We start from the raw sequence: 19,908 nt of genomic DNA, 5'->3' as shown, positions 1-19,908 counted from the left end.
AAATCTTTTTGCTGTACTTTCTGGTGCTGTTGTCAACTTGTTCTTTTAGCATCATACTTTCACACAAATGAAGCATTTCTTCAGAGACCACCAAAAACCTTAATTAAAAAACAATGAAAGCATGTCAGTTAATGAGTGAAGTGGAAAAAAAACCCAACATTATATTCTTTCGGATGCTGTTCTAAGCAAGTGAAAGTTGCACATTCAGAATTAACTTAGTGCTTCAGTGCTGGCCTGGAAGAGTCTCAGGAGAAATTATACAGTCTGAATTTCAGAAAAGATACTGATCATTTGGAAAGAAGAGTATTATTAAAATATTTTAGCATTTTTTTTTTCTTTTTTGTTTTTCCCCCAGACATCTGGTTCTGAGATGGGAGCTGCAGTTTATTCTAGCAGACATCAGTTAGGATTCAGATCCAACTTGGATTTCTTGCCTACCCAAAAGAACATAATTCTCTGGTCCCCGTCTCTACAGTCATATAAAAGCTAGAGAGACCTCAGACCCAGGAACTTCAGAATATTCAGTCCTACTTGTTTCCTTACTTATTCTCCAAAGCAAAAGGAAGATGGGACCATAGCAAAGCAAAGACAGATGGAAGTCATCCTGGAGGGTATTGATTGACAAAGGTCTAGCCTGGCTATAAATTACCACTTCTCTCAGTGCAAAGAGGCACAGTGCTTCCTTGGACTGTGCTGTTCGTGCACAAGCAGCTAGATGCAGGCTGTGCCTAAGGCATGGGGAAAGCCTGGCTTTGCTCACTCTCCAGTGCCAATCTTGACTTTAAGAAGAAAAATCATCTCTTTAAATATGAGTAGTTCTTGTAGAAGAACCAAAGCAAGTTCTATTAAGTTAAAGGACTTAATGCTTTTAAGTATTGCCTATGCTTTTACAATCCTGCTCCATAATGTTAATGATTATAATTATACAGCATGACAAAAAAACAGGGCATAATAGCATACAGATGTGGAATATGTAAAAGGGGAAGTATTTAACATAGGCTTATTGGAGCTGAAAGTACAAAGGATGATTGATTGCTCAGACACAAGTCAGGGAAGTGGTCTAAAAAATATTAACCATAATTGCAATTTATCTATTAACTGTTTCATCTAACATCATGATATATTTAGAAACAATTCTGCCATCCAGTAATGCTCCATTTGCTGCTTGTGGCAAACAGCAGATCTGCGTGCCTGGGTCTGTTTGGAAGAAAGATGTTTACTTGAGAAGCATATTTCTTCTTCCATTTTAAAAGACATTAATTAGCACAGTTATACAGTTAACTACACCTCAGTGACTTCCACTGTTTTTACAGAATACTCTTTAATCCAAGAGATAGCAAAGAAAGTTTTAAAGACAACTCCCCTTAGTTAGTTAGTAAAGGTTTCTGCTGCTGTTTGAGCAAGGGTCAAAGAGTTAAAAGTTTAAAAGGCAGAAAGTTTTCCTCTTGTTTTGACTAAACTGGAGGAAACGTGCTAGAGCTGTGCAGAATTTGATTGCCAAACACGCAGTGAAGATAGACAGTGAGAAAAGATAGTAAAGGTTTAACCCAACTGATGTAAGAAACAAACTCCAAGGATGCCCATGTTTCCTTGCTTTTATCACATTGTTAATCTTTAATCAGGAAAACAGTTCTGAGAACAGCTCTTTGTGCACAGCTAAACGGGCACTATTGCTTGGAAGTTAATAGGATCACCAGAGAATGAGACTATTAAATCATTGTCCTAATAAATCAATGAGTGAGATGTACAACCCAAAGGAGTTCAAATTCTGCTTCCACGTGGATATGCAGTAAGTGCACATTAAACCTTGCAAAATCAGCAGTAAGGAGTTGGTTGGTGGGTTCAGAAGAGCAGTGGCTTCCTGTGCAATTTTTTTCCAGCTCAGGTCACCAATCAGCATGGGCTCTAAAGTTTCTGAGGCACCCAAGTCAAGCTTCTCAATTCAAAAACCCAAAGAAATCAAGAATGGGCTACAAAATTTAAGGGCATATTTAAAGATGTACATTAGTGTGACTTCACTGACAGCAGGTGATTTAGTCCTTAATATTCATCAGCAGAGATACCTTAATTCTTAGTCTTCCTCCCTGTTAAGTGAGGAATCATCACTTAAAGACGAAAACCAGATAACCCCATGCCTCTCCATCAGGAACTGGTAACAGAAATACAGTATAGCAGGCGTAGTTGTACATCTTTTTTGCTCCTATAAGAATAAACAAAGTCAGCCTTATTGTCCTCATAATCTTTTTAAACAGCAAGATGAGGAAGTACCTGGAAGGCAAATGAGAATAGCTAAGTGACTTCTTTTGTGAATAATGATTATTAATCTGTTCAGAGCTGCCTCTACAAACTTACAATCTCTTGGTCTGTCATTCATACCCTTGTTTTGTTTTGTTCTGTCTTAAACAGTAAGATCTCCTGGGCAGAGCACATTTATGCTTCACCCAAAATAACAAGGTACTGCCTTAGTGCCATTGCAATGCAAATACCTGAACTATACAAGGATAACAAGTGGGTTACTTGTTTTATTTTATTTGCAGAATGCAAGTTGGTTACTATTCATTTGTACATATTAGTTTAAGCTCATGTATAAGAGGTTTCTCTTTAAATAAACAGTATTCATATGCATATGAATCATCCTGAATTAATAAATTTGGAGACAGGTACAGACTGTCAGTCAACAGACGCATGTACAGCAGAGTCAGAATTCTGTCCTTCTAAAAGCATAAGAAAAAGTATGATCTTCAGGGCCCAGTTGAACCCTTGACCTCTTTACTGAATGTTGTTTGTAGCAATAGTCATACTTGTGGCACTTGTCTGGTAGGAACCATTTACACCGGCAAAACAAAAATTATTTTACATTCAAAAAGTCCCATTGTGGTCTACCCATGTTGCCTTCTTCCTATTAGAAATGTGCTAAGCATAAGTGTACAATACGTAGGATTTCATCTGACCTGTTAACACTTACAAAAGGGTTTTCCAGTAAACACAGGATCTATTACAGAGGTAATTCTTTTTTGTAATGTTGATTTTCCTACAGCCTTCAGGTTCAAGAACCAAAAGGTACGTAGTGCTTGACATAGGCACATTTGCCTTCTGACCTTTAGATGTAGCCTGGCTTTTATTTCTGCACAATCAGCTCCTCTATCCTGTTGTTGTTGCTTCCAGTGTTACAAAATGCTTGAAATATTCATCAAAGCTATTTTCCTGGGGAAAAAAAATATAGAACAAATCTCACTTGAAACAGAAAATATGGTTCAGCCCAAGTTGGTGCTTCTGTGTTGCTATCAAAGGAGAAAACAGGTTATAGTAAATGCTTTTCATTTCAAATAAGAACATACTATTTGCATTACAACAATCTAGAGAGGACCCAGCAAGGACTATCTGTGGCACAGATATAAAGATGAGAAGAGATAATGATGTTGTCCAATTAGGTTTTAAACTCCTCCGGCCAGGAACTATCAACCAAACTAGGAAGAATGCACAAGAAGAGAGAGAAATTGGCATTATCACCTCCCAACCCCCTTCTCGCGGAGAGGATAAAGGCTTGGGGATGTAAAGTTACATGTCCAAAGTCAAATGCGAAATCCATAGCAGAGAAAGAAACAGAACCTAAACCTTCCGAATCTGCACCCATACTTACTGGTTAAAGCCATCCTTCTTTAAAGAAATTGGCTCATGAAGGACATATAGAACTGCATCCAGTGGGTCAGACTGCATGTAATGAGGGATAAAAATGACAAGAGAGACAAAAAACAAATGGAAGCATTTAAATAAATGAGAGAAAACACATTGCCAGTCAGGTAGACAGAGCTGTGTAGCCCTGAAGTGACAACTGACAACAGAGCGCTGCTAGCAAGCAAAGGATGGCAGAGAAATAACGAATGGCATGCAAAAAAAAGGAGCAAGAGGAGCCAGGGTTATCTCATCCTAGAAAAAAATAAACAAGTTTAAATTTTAAAAGGTACTGCCATGTAATTTCTTAAGGCCTGAGGAGGTGAAGTCTCTGTAAAAGGGCACAGTTAGCAGGACCCTAGTTATCAGCAGGAAGCCAGAAGGCTGCTCTCGAACAAGAGGTTGAAACACCTCCTGCTGCTTGAACCTGTCTGCAAGGATTTCTCATTTACCTCCTCCACAGGTAGGAAGCAGGGAGCCCTTGACAGCTGCAAACACACACCTCTGTGGTAAACAGCTTTTGCTCCAGCAAGGGTTACCATTTTTATTTGCAAAGCTGAATCTCCGTGCCATCTGGGCTTTGTATGATTGAGCAGAGCAGATGCTACATAGGTGAAGGGAAACACACAACCTTATGCTGACTGTTTTCCACTCTGTTTAGTACAGTTTGTCCCCTTCTCTCCTGGCTGTGGTTCTGCTGTACATCCAGCCAAAAAAATGCAGTAACCATACAAAAATCATAGTCATGTTCTCATCAACCTTGTGCTGGCTAAGGTAAAGTCAGTTGAAGCCTTGGTGGGCCCAAACTCTCCGTATGCCTATTAGACCTTCTACAGCAGATGAGAGCTCCTGAGCTCACACTTGACAGGGTTACACATACACAGCCACTGGTCAGATACCAGTGGCTACAGAGCCCATTACTCAAATATTCACACTGATCCCTGATATGGGTTTTATGAGGGAGAGGACAGCATTCCTATGGGGAAGAGTCCCCAGATTAGAGTCACAGCTCCAGAACTAGCTCCAGAAGAGCAACTGCTTCTCAGGGTTAAGATTATATGAATCAATCCCATCTCCAGAGCTAACGAGCTGGTGAGAGAGAATGATGAATAGTGAATAACATGCTGCTCCGAGCTACTAACTGAGCAAACACCATTAATGAGGAGCCAATTGCTGCTCTGCATGTGGGGTGCCGCATCCCACCTGAGATTCAGGTGTGAAATCAGAGTCCAAACTAGGTGTCTTGTGTTGCTAAGAAGGGTCACCAGTGTGACAAGAGGGAATTAAACCTCCGGTATCCTTCATAGGCAATGTGTGGATGTGCCACAGTACCACCGCAACCAAAACTCCAGGTTTTATTCCTTACAAGTTAAAATGGAAAAGAGAACCATAAAGAGTAAGTAGTTTCTCTGCCAAAGCAGAAGAATAACAAGCAAGAAACCAGTCTGCTTATGGTATAATGTCAGCCTTGGCACGGACTGTGGCACAGCCAGGACTTTCCCTAAAACGCAGCCCAGAATTGATCACTCAAACTGATACTAAACTAAGCATCAGAGGTTAGTGACTTTCATCAGAGACCATAAACACGCACTAACATGTTCCCCTCTGCTACAATTTACTTCCATTTGTTTTAAGAAGTTTTAGAATGTCTGTTGTCAAGATGAAAATGCTGGCCAGGCTAATGAAAGTGCAGTCTAATCACAATAAATCTGAGTATTTTTTTCCCCATTTCTCATTCCATCGCCATCAGAACAAACCACGTGAAGACAGTCAAAAAAGTTACATCACACCTTAGCGATCCACAAATGTTATATATTACAATCTGCCCAAGATAAATACTGTATCATTTAGGGTTGGAGGGAGAGAGGTAGGAAGGGAAGCACTGTGCTCCCTGTTTGCTGCTACCTGTTCTGCCTGGTCCCAGAGGCTCAGTCTCACGGTTCACGCAGCGCACAAGGAGAGGAGTGCGCAGCACGTGTGGCCAGAGCCCCTGGACCTCCTGCGGTTGGGTCAGTGCTGAAGAACTGCCTGTAAGACAAGGGGCTGCGAGGCGGAAATATCACACAGGGCTGCGCAGGGTCTGGGATAAACACGGCTCAGTCACAGACTCTTTTGGAACTGCAGGCAATTTTCACAGTTCACGTTTTCTTCTGGAAATTGAAGGAGCAGTCCCTGCCCTGGTCTCTGTGAGCTGCACGCTTGGAAGGGCTGCCCTTGGATCTGGGCTTGTGTGGCATCCAGTCCAGCAGCAATTGCAGTTTGCTCAGTATCAGCTGAGAACAACTTCACAGCAAGAATAACAATCAAGCAATATTCTTCCATTAGTAGAACAGCTCAGAGAATCTTTAAAAAAAGCTACAATTTTATAACAAAAAAACCCCAAGTGACAAACTCTTTGGAGGTGACAATATGTAGGATAATTAGCAATAGGAGGAGAGTAGAATTTCTGAGTATTATTATATGCCATTAACAACTTTCAGATCTCATTGAGAGTGCTTTGTTGCACCTCAGTTTGTAGTGATGAGTTAAGCTTTCTTATGACACTTTTTCTGAGCATCTAACAATCTTTGCATCTGTTGCATTGAGTACCAGTAAGTCAGTAAAAGTCAAAGTGCTCAAAACCTCTGTTTTGAGGAGCCTGAATAGTGCCCATAAAAGCAAACATCCTGAAAACACTCCTTTCAAGGCACTTGTTGAACACTATCATCTTGAAATGTCGGATTCACACTCATTTAAATAATTTGACAGCTTCCAAGAAGACACCTGATGAGCATCACATTCAAGTGTCAAGAAGCACAGAGAAAAAGTGCCAAAAAAAAAAAAGTTAAATCCAAAGAAATTGTATCAGCTATTAGATGAGTATTATAACACAGTTACTACTAAAAAAGATTTCTCATTTAAATGGAAAACAAACTTCACATTCAAGACAATTTTTTTTTAAAGACCTTACATTGCCCCCATACCACGCCCCATGTTTCTCGCTAGTGAGATCTTCCAGCAAACTGAATCCAGAAGGCAGATATATACATGGCAAACAGCAGTACACACTGGTATTGGGTGAACACCTCAAGACCACTGTAACTGAGCCACTGGAGATGCTACTTCTGGGGATTTTTTTGTGGGAGACACTGGCAGTTATGTGAATACACTGTCTTCAGATTAAACTTTTAATGTCTTCTGTTGGGTATCTAAAAGCTGAATCTCTAAATGAGAAGATTCTTGGAAAAAAAAAATCTTGGCCCTGATTTGCATATGCTCCAGTTACTTCATTGCACCAAATACTATGTGTGTTTTATATAGGGGCTTGAGGCTTACTGTGTGTTTGTGATATGCTTTGAGATCCTCTGATGGGAGGTGTTACCTAAATACAAGTAATTTGATGCTTAAATGTCTAGAATTCCCAGTGGACATCTGCACTCGAGCCCTGCTGCCATCACAAATGAAAAACATTTGGAATCCTTAATGTGATTTTTAATGGACATATGTTCATAACACAGTGCCACCAATTTGGCATATTTAGTGTCTTCTCAAGAGAAGCCCACAGTTTGTATAGCAAGATTGTGGGAGGTTAGGATTGCAGTGTGAGAAAATTTGCACAACACCTGCCTGACTATAATTTAATTGGCAGAAACTAATGCTCCGGGTTTGGGGATTTTTTTCCTCCACTCAAAACTGAAGAGACACTAGGACTAATCTTGCTGTCTTACACTGTCAATTTTAAGCTTTTATTCTGACTTTACTGGTGTCGCAATATGATCATTTTCTGGTCCACTCTTTTTCCTGACAACTGAAGCATTGCTGTTTTACTCTCAGTTATTAGTTCTATGCATAATGACTTATCTGGCCAGCAGGAAGGGCTCAGTATTTTTGTACTTCACTGACAAAGGGGTCTGCTTAGTATTACTCAAGGTTATGCCCCATTTTATTTTTAATGAAGTACTTAATGGTATGTTTTAAAGGGAAAACAGTTGGCCAAAATATTTCTGATTGGCTCCACCAGCAGCACAGTATGCGGACTCCAGTGACAAACACCAATGCTGTCATTATTAAATTGTCTTTGATTTTACCTTTGCTAATGGCAGAGCCCCATCTGGAGCAGTCTTTAGCACCTCTTATCCTACCAGATTTTTGTTTTCCTTTTCAGGAATGTTTGGCCTTGCAGCGCATCAAGGACAGCCCCTCTTACTTCACTATTTTCTTCCCTTCACGTTTACAAAACATAATAAAAAGCTTTGCAGGAGAGATAGAGGATACAGTCCCAGGGGTAGTGTTCCTGCAGTGTGAGATTCAGCTCCACAGTATTTTAGACTTGCGGGGCAGGAAGGCAAGCTGCAATCCTGATCTGTGCTGCTCTGCCAGACCTGGCTTCTCAAGGCTTGCAAGTCACTGCTGGCTGCCTTGGCAAAAGCCTTGCTGGAAACATCTCATTGACTGCACGAACCTGAGCGGGTGGCAGGTGATAAACATCCTTTATGTAGGATACACAAATCAATTCTGTTACTTTAAAGAACCCCCTGAAACTTAGCTGGGATTCCCACATTTCCTCTTCTGCAAACTACCGTTTACAATATTTTACATGCATGGTAGAAGCCCCGTTAATATGAAAAGTGACAGGTTGGCATGAAAGCATTGCCTCATCCAGGCCCCAGATGCTTTGCCAGGACTGGATGTAAGCAGAGTGAGGTGAAATGGCAGCAGGGTTATTTCTACATTTTTATTTGTTTGAAATACTTCAGTCTTCACACACCCAGACTGCACGGACAAATGGACGTGAAAATCAGCCTTTCTTTATGGGCATGATGGTCTAAATTGGAGTAGGGAAAAGTAAATAGCTGAAAGGCAGGCAGGAACAGTTAGAGGCAAGACCTCAAAATGCCTGAGATCACACTCTCACCCTCGGAACTGTAGAAGTAGTAGTGGCTGTTGGCATCATACGCTGCCACAACAGACACAGATATGTACACATCTCTATATGTACATATGCATACAGTGCACTTTACACATATAACAAAGCGTGCAGCCACAGTCCTGAGCAGTTTTGTGCCTTTTGAGTAGTAATTTAAAGGTGGGTTCATGTTTTATGACCCCCATAGGACTCCCAGTAAAATAAAACAACATTTGAAGGAGGAGGCTAATTACTGAGACAATTGCTGATCTGCCTCTTCTGAGCTTGTAGCAATAGGAAATGATTGTTCAGTTTGCAAGAGCCTAAAGCAAGCCATAAGCAAAAACTTTCTTGCACTGAAGGAAACCCATCATTTAGATTTACATTGCTTAGGGTTTTTTTCAGAACTGCATGAACAAAAATAAGGCCTCCAGGCAGACGTATGTAGTGGTTATTCAGGCCTGTCAGTGCTCACTGTTGAACTTTATCCCCGGATCAGGCAATGTTCCCAAGGTGAGTAAACACACCTTGGACGAGCCTCCACTTCACAGCCAACTAGCGAGCGTCTGCCTACCAAATGTGCCAACTACGCTTTGCCTGGACGACCCCCGTGTTCCTGGTTCCAAGTAGTCTTTGTACTCAACCTTTCTCACACACCGAGAAGTTACGACGCTTTTGGTTTCAAAGCCAAATTGGATCAAAGTTTAGTTAAACTGCTAAATTTTGTAACTGCTTCAAATCAACAAACCAAGGGGCTAAGAATCACTGCTTTCAGCATTCATTAATCAAACCTGTTAAATGATTACCTTGACAGGGCTGCTTTGTTGACAACTCTGCATGATGACAATGTCAGTGGCACTGTCCCAAGACACTTCCAGTGGTGACATAAAGGACAAGCCTCCCTCACCTCACCTAGTGGGATGGACACTACCATGAAGAATATTTAAGGAAGGAGGATGCTTCCTTGGAAAGCAGTGTTTGCAAGAGTACTCCAAAGCAAACGAAACGGGATCAACTGGAAGGGACAGAAAAATCCTCTCTGACATCCAACTCGGTCTTATAAAGACAGTAAGTAGAATGGCCTCTATTTTTTCCAGCTTGAAATTATCAGTGATCCAAGTTCTCTATATTGATTTTAAAGCAGAAGTACATGATCGAGCCTGTTGCAAATTCTAGCTTTGCATTATACATTGTTGGGAAGGCTTATTGACACTGGTTAGAATGCCATAGTATGCTAACACACCCCATATATTTGATTTTAGATTGTGATCAGTATTTCAAAGCCATCAACAAGATCCACTACAGGTTCAATAATGCCCCCACAGTTGAAAGCTGAGGTAAACGTCATGCCCAAGGTTGTCCAGGGGGATTTGCAGAGCCTGCCTCCAGAAGCAAGGGATTTCATTGAAAGTAATGCCAAGCTGTGCCAGCCCGAGAGCATTCATATCTGCGATGGCTCAGAAGAAGAAAACAAAAAAATTCTGGACATCATGGTAGAACAAGGCATGATCAAGAAGCTGAGCAAGTATGAGAACTGGTAAGTAGCCTGAAGGAAGTCAAGTATCATCTCAGAATTGCAATATGCGTTTTCTATGCTGTTTACTTTTAGAACTCCTTATAACCCTTCAATATGTGCTTTCCATGAACATTTTGGCACGGTGGCTTACATAGGTGAAATACACAGGAAAGCAATCTTTTTCCTCTAAAACTTAACATAAAGCATATTATTCAATTGGACTATCAACTGTACATTTTCTCTATTGATTTGTTACATCAGGGAACTGAAATAATGTCATGAGACTTATGTAACTAATCATTAGCAATGGCTAAATATTATTTAGCAAATACATCTTTTGAAGAATTCTACTATTTTAGTCAATTAGTTTATTCATCAAATACTTTTTTTATGGCATTCAAATAGCTCTGTGGGTGTTCAAATATTATTCAGTACAGGCATTATTCATATCGTGCCGATGAGCTTTGACTGTAATGTATTCAGCAAATACTTTTTTCAAATATTTCATCATCTCTCCCAACCAACCCAACATGAAAGGAGAATATTAACAACAAGTACATACTCAGGAATTACGTGCCGACCAAGAGATCTTCATGGAAGAAATCTGCAAAGACATTTGAATAACTAAGTGCAGGAATTTGGCAATCTGTTTGCAGACTATTTGGGAGAGAAAAGGGCAAGATTCACCAGATAAATTATTCATTGTTAATTATATGCTTAGCTGTAGTGATGATGGTTATGACAGCCCAACTAGAACATTTTTATACTCATGGAAAATTTCTATGCACAGAGGTGAAAATGTAAAACAATCCTATCTATTGTATTTAGATGGCAAAAATTCTTTAGAGGGGAAAAATAATCCCCTTTAATAAACTCCTTCATTTTTTTATGATCATGCTTATACTCAGTGTTTCTTTTGTGATGCCTCTAACTTAAAGAACTATGCCAATCACTAAGCTTGATTCCGATCCCACAGGTACTCATACCAACACTTAAAGTGCTTGCTTGGCACCCACTTTGCTTGAAGCATCATTTTGTGGTCCCTGTGCAAAACAACTTCACACTGATGAGAATTAAACAAGATTAACTTTTCCCTGGAAGTTAGCAACAGAGAATGAGACTGACATAAGAGGCAAAGGAGTATTAATGTGTAACCAGAATTTCCTAGGCCATATAATTTGTCATTCATACTGGAAAGTCTTGAAAAAATTTGTATGAGAGAATGTATCTGACTGATTTTTGAGATTGTCTGTTATACTGGCTCTGTCACTGTAGTTTTGGCCTTACAAAGCATTGTACCCTTTTCTGCTAAACCAGTCCCACAGAAGGGTAAGCAGTGTTATATTGATAATTAAAGTCCGATTTCCTGATTTTTGGTGAAATGCAGCTGGTTGGCTCTCACTGATCCAAGAGATGTGGCAAGAATTGAGAGCAAAACTGTCATCATCACTCAAGAACAGAGAGATACTATTCCGATCCCTAAAACTGGAACTAGCCAGCTGGGTCGCTGGATGTCTGAAGAAGATTTTGAGAAAGCCTTCAACACCAGGTTCCCAGGCTGCATGCAAGGTAGGCAAGAAAAGGACGGTTGACATTGAACTCCTAGGATTACAGAGACACTACTACTACTAGTTACTGTAATCTTTAAAGAAAGATTTTAGCTGAAGGTTTAGGTTTACACCCCTGATATTAGTCACTTTGTTGGTTTCATCCAGATCTTTACCATAGATCCAAATGCCTGTGCAAGGATAGTCTCTTTCCAGCATTCTTCTCTCCACAGAGAGAGGCAAAGTAAGGTATGAAAATTTGGGTGACTTTTTTCAGGAAGTCACACAACAACTAAGCAGCAGATAGGAAGTGAGGTGAGAATGGAGGACACCCACGCCCAGCAATAATTTCAGGTTCAGTGATATACACCAACAGAGAAGTTGGCCTCTACCCACCTTTAAAACTGGCTAGACATTTTGTCTGAACAGCCGCTTTCAGCATTTAAGATAAAACTTCTTGCTATACAATTAGACAAAGCTACAGCTCTTTAAACATCACCAGAAACATCCACATCCAAGACAAACAGCTTTTAAAAGAGTGAGAAACAACCTCCATGTTAATAAAGATTATTTCAAAAGTTCCTTGCTTTTCTCTTTGCCACATCTTGCTACTCCCTGTTTCCCAGGACGTACAATGTATGTTATCCCCTTCAGCATGGGGCCTATTGGGTCTCCTTTGTCCAAGATTGGGATTGAGCTGACAGATTCGCCATATGTAGTGGCCAGCATGAGGATCATGACACGGATGGGAACAGCTGCTTTGAAAGCCCTGAGCAATGGGGAGTTTGTAAAATGTCTTCACTCGGTTGGATGTCCTCTACCGCTAAAAGGTAAGAGACACTAAAACCTGTCACCCCTGGAAATTCCCCAGGGCATGTTTTAGAGCTGACTGCGTGTTCTCAGCACATGGGAGACACCATAGAAGACCGGGGTGGTTTGTGCAACTGCGCTAGGTTCAGAACTCAATTAAAGGAATTAAAGCTGAATGAGAGTTTCATGGAAAGGAGATTATTATCCCTAGCACTTACCAGGGGCTTTCCTTTAAAGCATCTGGTATGGGTTGCTGTCAGAGGCTCAATGCTGATCAAAAAACAGTGCGATCCAGCATGGAAATTGCTGCATTCATGAGTACAACATTCTGTTCTGCAGAACCATTAATCAACAACTGGCCGTGCAACCCAGAGTTAACGCTGATTGCCCATCTCCCGGATCGCAGAGAGATCATTTCATTTGGCAGCGGTTACGGAGGAAACTCCTTACTGGGGAAAAAATGCTTTGCTCTCAGAATTGCCAGCAGAATCGCCAAAGAGGAGGGCTGGCTAGCTGAGCACATGCTGGTAAGAGCTATTAAATCATGTGTGTTTGAACAGCCATTAAACCCTAAATTAGCTCAACATAAATACATCACAACTTGCTAGCAATGAAATTAGTCTCATATGGATAGTCCTGTAACATTAGATACAAATTTATCACATGGCAGCCTTATGAGAAATAGGAAACTACTTGCAAGGTTAAGTACCAAACATTTTAAAATAGTACCTGTAAAATCAGAAACGAAGAAAAATTTGTAACTTGTGACAGTGGCTACTTGTAGGCAGACCTGTCTACTTGAGCAGAGTCTAAACATCGTCACTAGGCATCCACATTGCCCCTACAAGTCTAGTAGCAAACGATTAATGCAAGTTTTGAAGACTGTCTTTCATATTATAAAGAGGTCTATGCATTCCAAAACCTGTAAATACTAGATTTTCTAAATGACTTCTGCTTTGTACCCTTCCTGCATTTACTTTCTGATGACATTTAAACATTCTACTACCATAAAATACCACTGAAAAAAATTTTCAAAGTGCATAAAAGAACAGTCTCAGAAAAAATATCTTTGGACTCTGAAAACTGCAGAAGTATCCATACATGAAGTGCTTTCACTTCACTCCAGTCGTGCAGCCAAAAGAATATTGCCTGATTTTCTTCTGTCTCAGCTGAGAAACACAGCTATATACAGTCTGTGCATCTTTAATCAGCAAAATAAAAATAAATGTTTGAATTATATACATACCTGACAATGTAAGAACTCCTTAAAGATATTCTAAGGGCAAGAAGAGTAGACTTTTTGATTAATAAACTACAGTTTGAATTTTTGTCAACTATATTATGTGGTGGTGCTTCTGTAGGAAAAATTTGCATAATTAAATATTTTATCATTACCACTTGCTGGGAGACAATCTTCAAAATGAAAAGTGCAAGAAAAAAAGACTGTGTTTAACAGTTGCATTAATTTTTCAATAGATCCTGGGCATTACCAATCCAGAAGGTGAAAAGAAGTATTTTGCTGCAGCATTCCCTAGTGCATGTGGAAAAACTAACTTGGCCATGATGAACCCAAGCCTGCCAGGATGGAAAATCGAGTGTGTGGGTGATGATATTGCCTGGATGAAATTTGATGAACAAGGTATGGAACTGAAATTGGATTGTTTTACAGTCCAGTACAGGTTGCTTTTAGGTGCAGCAAGACATGCTACAAAATTCTGGATGGAATTAAAACAGTTTGATTTACTTACATTTTGTCATTTAACTTCCAGGCAACTTAAGGGCAATCAATCCAGAAAATGGCTTTTTTGGTGTCGCCCCTGGAACCTCAGTCAAAACAAACCCCAATGCTATTAAAACCATATTCAAGAACACCATCTTTACCAATGTAGCAGAAACCAGTGATGGAGGTGTCTATTGGGAAGGCATTGATGAGACATTACCAACGGGAGTAACACTGACTTCATGGAAGAACAAGGATTGGACCCCAGATAATGGTAGCCTGGTGCACTCCACAGTCTGTCTTGGCTTTCTCTGCTGAATTCATGTTAATTCTGCCATTATGACCTTTTCATTGTACTCTGTACAGGGGAACCTTGTGCTCATCCCAACTCACGATTCTGCACTCCAGCCAGCCAGTGCCCCATCATGGACCCTGCATGGGAATCACCCGAAGGTGTGCCCATTGAAGGGATAATATTTGGAGGCCGCAGACCTGCTGGTAAGAGATGCATCAGCCACGTATCAAGGCTGAAGTGCTGACCATAGAAGGGTTGAAACACAACTGGGCAGAGACACAGGTTTTGCTTTCACAGCTGCAAAAGCAAGGAAATAACCATGTAGGTCTAACTTCTGCCTGTTAGCCTTTGACACACACACTTACAGCCACTGGTATTTCAATGTCTGAATTGTTAGATGTTAACACAAAACAGGTAATAATAAGAATAAAGGGCTGGAGAGATCAGGACCCACTAAGCTGGGTAATACGTAGACACATAGCAAATTGCTATACTTGTCTCAATTGGCTTGCAGTTTAACTAGTTCAGATAGGAAATGGTTAGAGAAATGAACCAGTTGTAGACAGTTTACAGAAAAGGAAGTAAAATAAATTGATCTGTTAAGGGTCACCTAAAGTTGGAAAAGAAATAGAAGTAATGCTAGGTCTGAGTCTAATATCATGACCACAGGACTAGATTCTATTTTCAGTAAAATCTGCTGGGGATTCCGAGGTCCCAGATATCTCCCACTGAGCAACTAAACATGGATGTGTTCAGTAATCAGTAGCCAGTTTTGAAAACATTCACATAAACTTCTTTGCTACAAGAGGGCAGGAAATGAACTGATTTAAAAAAACAGGAAAAATTAGAATACATTATACAGTAACATGCATTCGGCAGTACCTCAGGTAGCAAAACCCGTTATAAAAATATTTCTGGACCTCTAATTACTGAAGTGATTTTGTTCTTTACAGGTGTGCCTCTTGTATATGAGGCCTTTAACTGGCAGCATGGAGTATTTATAGGAGCAGCTATGAGATCTGAAGCAACAGCAGCTGCTGAGCACAAAGGTAAATCAAAATTTAATCTGCCTACCTGTATTAAAAACAATCCTCTCTGGACTGCCTGCTCTGTCCTCCTCCCCTGCTCTTTTGCATTACAGTCTTGGCAGCTGATTTTGCAACCTGTGCATTTTCACAGTACAAAATATTTGTACTGGAATGAAAAGTCAAATTCTCTGTAAAAGACAAATTAAGCAAAATAATCCTCTAGGTGGCAAGCATACAGAACAGGGTGCAGGCATGGGGGTGCCAGAAGCCTTGATATGGAGTTCTTGTTACAGTCTAGGATAAATAAACTTAAATTTTCTCTTCTGCTAGAGCTCAACATAAATACATGAATGATGAAAGCCAGCTCTTGAGGATCTTCATTTAACCTGCTTGACCTGAGATTTAAGAAATTTAATTTCCACCAATTATAAAAAATAATTTGTACTTTTTTTGTACATCAAGTATAATGCTTGAATTGTTTCTTAAAGCTCTTTGGTTCAGATACAGAAGGGTGGTTAAGTGACCATGGGTACTAAATCCTGGGAGGACCTAAATCTTTGTGCTTTAGAATAAACGCACTATTTATTACCTTACATCCTCCATTTGTGTTTTGAACAGGCAAAATCATTATGCACGATCCATTTGCCATGAGACCTTTCTTTGGCTACAACTTTGGCAAATACTTGGCCCACTGGCTCAGCATGGCACATCGTCCAGCTGCAAAACTACCAAGGATCTTTCATGTTAACTGGTTCCGGAAAGACAGCCAAGGGAAATTCCTGTGGCCTGGCTATGGAGAGAATTCCCGTGTGCTGGAGTGGATGTTCAACAGAATTGAAGGGAAAGCCTCTGCCAAGCCAACTGTCATAGGTTACATCCCTGCTGACACCGCTTTGAACTTGAAGGGTTTAGAAGATGTCAACTTGACTGAACTGTTTGATATCTCCAAAGAGTTCTGGGAAAAGGAGGTAGAAGAAATCAAACAATACTTTGAAGTGCAAGTTAATGCTGACCTTCCTTATGAAATAGAAAGGGAAATGCTTGCCTTAGAGATGAGGATAAAACAGTTGTAGCTGATCAAAACCACAATTATTTATCAATCCACACATACTAAGACAGGACAAACACATTTTACCAAATCACTGCTGGAAGTGTAACAGCACACTGACGGGCAGGGGGTTGTAATGAAAGCAGGTCTTAGTTCAGTTAGAATATAGATAGGGGCATTCTAGAAGTAACTCCAGACCTAATGATTTATAACTATATCTGTTGTGAATAGGCAAGCAGTTGTGGGGATGTATGTGCACATGGTCTTCAAAACCCTGATCTGTCACTTACATGCACATACGGCCATCATGGCTGTAAATTATTTGCCTAGTTCTGCATATACAATCCAAACCAATCCAGCCTTCAAGGTGGAGCACATTGTTTCTATCACACAAACCTCTAGAGTCTCAGACTCTACAGGAAAGAAGAAAGAAAATTAGATGCTGTATATATGTATTACCTAAACAAATTTCATGGCTTAAATATTTTTTAGAAAAATGAAGTTGTAACTTTTATCAGAGTGAAAGATGACTTTGTATTACTAATGCATATTTAAGATATTGCTATTATATATGACTCATGTTCCCGTGATTTCCAGATGTTTTGAATGGCTTGTTCTTTAAACTATTGAAATAAACGTTTATACAAACTATGACCTCATTTCCAGTATTCTCACTGTTTATAAACTACATGCATATAAATTGGGCCTCCTGTCAATAGCACAGCAGAGGGAGAAATTCACATGTGGAAGTTAGATGTTGACTAGCATTGATCTGCTACTCATAAGCCAACTAGTTTAAGCCACATACTGTCTTTGCAACTTTTATTGAAGCCAAAGGAATGATTCAGAAATTATTATATCAGCTGTGAGCAGTCATCCAGCTAGTGATGTGCTCTCTGCAAATGGGCATATTTAGTTACTTCAGGCATTTATATGTTATAAACCACCCTCTAGGAAAGCCCCATATTAGGACCTTGCTCATTGCTGAAGTCATAGGATTTGTCTCTGTTGTGCAGTACCTTGGCTTTTGCAACAATAATTAGTGGAGCTGTTGAAATAGACAGTTTGGGAAGAGTTTTCTGGATTTGTTGAGATGCCTAAAACCTTAGAGCTCAATGAAAGTAGGGGTAGGAGCCTGTGTTGGCTTTCTTGTAGATCCAAGATGCTAAAACCATCCTATGTTCTCCCAATTAAAGGTGTCTTTTACATGCTTCCCACATCCCTGGCAGGTATCCTGCTTTTTCACTTTGAATGCTTGATTTCCCAAAATATATTGCAAATATTTGCTTAGCAAAAAGAAAATCACTTACATAGTGTAATAAGCCTTTTTATAGACCCCGCTTCCTTGCAAAACAAACAGTGCCATGGCTGGTCAACAGATGCCCTTCAAAGTTTGCTAGGAGAGGTCACATGGCCTGAAAAGGTTCTTACTACCTCCTGACTCCATGTTTAGGACTTAATACAAACATTATCAATTCTGAAGCGAATAATACACCATAAGTCAACAGATAGATCACACAAAAAAACAGACAATAGAAAGCTGTGACAAAAGCGGAGGAAAGCAGTGCAGCCTCTGTAGGGATGACGATCATCGCTTGACCTGCTTGCTGGTCAAAACCCACATCTGCATGGATGCATGTCTCCTGTAGGGTCATCTTTAGCCTGTGTACCCTTGAGCGGGCTCCAAATTAAAAGAAAATTCAAGGCGGAAGACAGGAAATAAGCCAGAGGAAGTGAGCCAAGAGAGACTGGTATTATGCACTCCTCAGATTCAAGGAGTACTATCACACACATAAAATAAAGTTGTTTATAAAGTAATTCTGTAAATAGTTGATGAAAGGCTTGGGCCATTCCCAAACTGATAGGACAGTATTGGACCTGGTATTTGGATAAGTCTACAGAAGAACAAGTAGATCTAAGAAAATCTGTCATGCTAATATCAGAGACTTATGGCTGGTTACAGTCTCAGATTTTCTTACAGGCCTCGTGAGAAGATCCCAGTCCTGAGCAGTACAAATGTGTTCCAAGCACATTCTGAAATGCTGCCCAGGAGATGTACAGAAGCTCGGGGCTTTCCAGAGCTCTCTGAGAATCTCCAGTGTGCTGTTCTACCTTCTCAAACACAACCAGGCTCGATGTTTTGAATATTGCAAAAGAAACAACTTGTACTTCATGCCAGAGGAATCTGTGCCAAAGGCCGAAGCCCAGCAGGCATATGGACATGGAAGAACTGAGTGACGCTTGTCCCATAAAATGCTGCTCAATGAGGAGATATAGGTACCATCACTGCGGGCCAACATAACTGTGGCCTTACAGCACACACCAGCTAGCAAGATTGGTGCTAACTGCCTTGAGAACATCATACCCCAGCCCAAAACACTGGATTTCATATTCTGACTAAACCCTCGCTTTCTCCTCCTCACCCTAAGAGGTTGGCAGACTTTCCTTCCCTTGACCGCTGCTGCCCTTGGGGTTCTCCTCTGGGTATTCTTTCCATGTAACATAACGCAACTCATGGAAAGCGGCTATTACGAGCACTTCTGGCAAAAATATTTAAACCATTTGCGGTTCTCCCACTCCACACATTTTAACCACATGCACCTTTTCAAACACTGCTCAGAGACTGACGAGCACGCAAATCATTCCGGAAACTACAGAATATGGGGGGAAAAACTGCCGTACTGTTAAGGCTGAGAACAAGAAAATAACTTTTTGCGTGAGTCATTCAACAGCTCCTTTGTATGTAAATATATCCACAACCCATCAGCATCTATGGGGAGTAAAATTTACATTTTGAATGATCAAAATGTTTAGTATTGGCAGAGAAAATGTTTAAAAAGAGAGAAGGCGGTGGTTTAAAATTTAGAAACTTAGTCAACCATGCCAGATTATGATCTCAACTTCTCTCCCTCCAACAAATACTATGCTCCATAAAAACAAAATGAATTAGAACAAAATGCTTTTAAATTGAAATTTGGAAGTTCCCCTGATTTTCAAAAGAAAGAGGGGAAGGCAACAAATGCAATAAATTTCAACAAATTAGTAGAGAAATATAAAACTTGGCCTATTAAATGTGATTCAGAGAAGGGAAGCACAGGAAAGACTAACACATGAAGTGTACGGAGCCATAACATTTGCAACAGCTGTGTTATGAAATGCTCTTGGTATTCTGGGAAGCGAGAAACAAAATACTTTGTTAAAACACTTGTGGATGTACCGGTGGCTGAAAAGAAGAGAGACAAAATCAAAATCACAGTTTAACCATTAATGCTACTGAGTATATGGTCTCTGGTACCTTGTTTATGCCATGATTCACTAAACAAGACAACACAATGATGGATGCACCACAGCCAGGGAGGCTGTTCTTGACTCCCTTAAAGTTAGTGC

The 19,908-nt window shown here is 40.2% G+C and overlaps 1 protein-coding gene across 1 annotated transcript; it reads left to right on the top strand.

Moving 5' to 3' along the window:
* Window positions 1-9,543: 9,543 nt before the first annotated feature.
* Window positions 9,544-17,070, top strand: PCK1 (phosphoenolpyruvate carboxykinase 1). Its single transcript, XM_069798878.1, has 10 exons — window positions 9,544-9,625; window positions 9,820-10,094; window positions 11,461-11,642; window positions 12,247-12,450; window positions 12,770-12,957; window positions 13,907-14,069; window positions 14,200-14,424; window positions 14,517-14,648; window positions 15,399-15,494; window positions 16,092-17,070. The coding sequence occupies exons 2-10, from the start codon at window positions 9,871-9,873 to the stop codon at window positions 16,544-16,546; spliced, it is 1,869 nt and encodes a 622-aa protein (XP_069654979.1). The 5' UTR covers window positions 9,544-9,625; window positions 9,820-9,870; the 3' UTR covers window positions 16,547-17,070.
* Window positions 17,071-19,908: the final 2,838 nt, after the last annotated feature.

Source organism: Haliaeetus albicilla, chromosome 2 (genome assembly GCF_947461875.1).
Source record: "Haliaeetus albicilla chromosome 2, bHalAlb1.1, whole genome shotgun sequence".
In the NCBI taxonomy this organism is placed as follows: Eukaryota; Metazoa; Chordata; class Aves; order Accipitriformes; family Accipitridae; genus Haliaeetus; species Haliaeetus albicilla.
The sequence above is the reverse complement of the archived record's forward strand: the minus strand, read 5'-3'. Positions and strand labels throughout refer to the sequence as shown.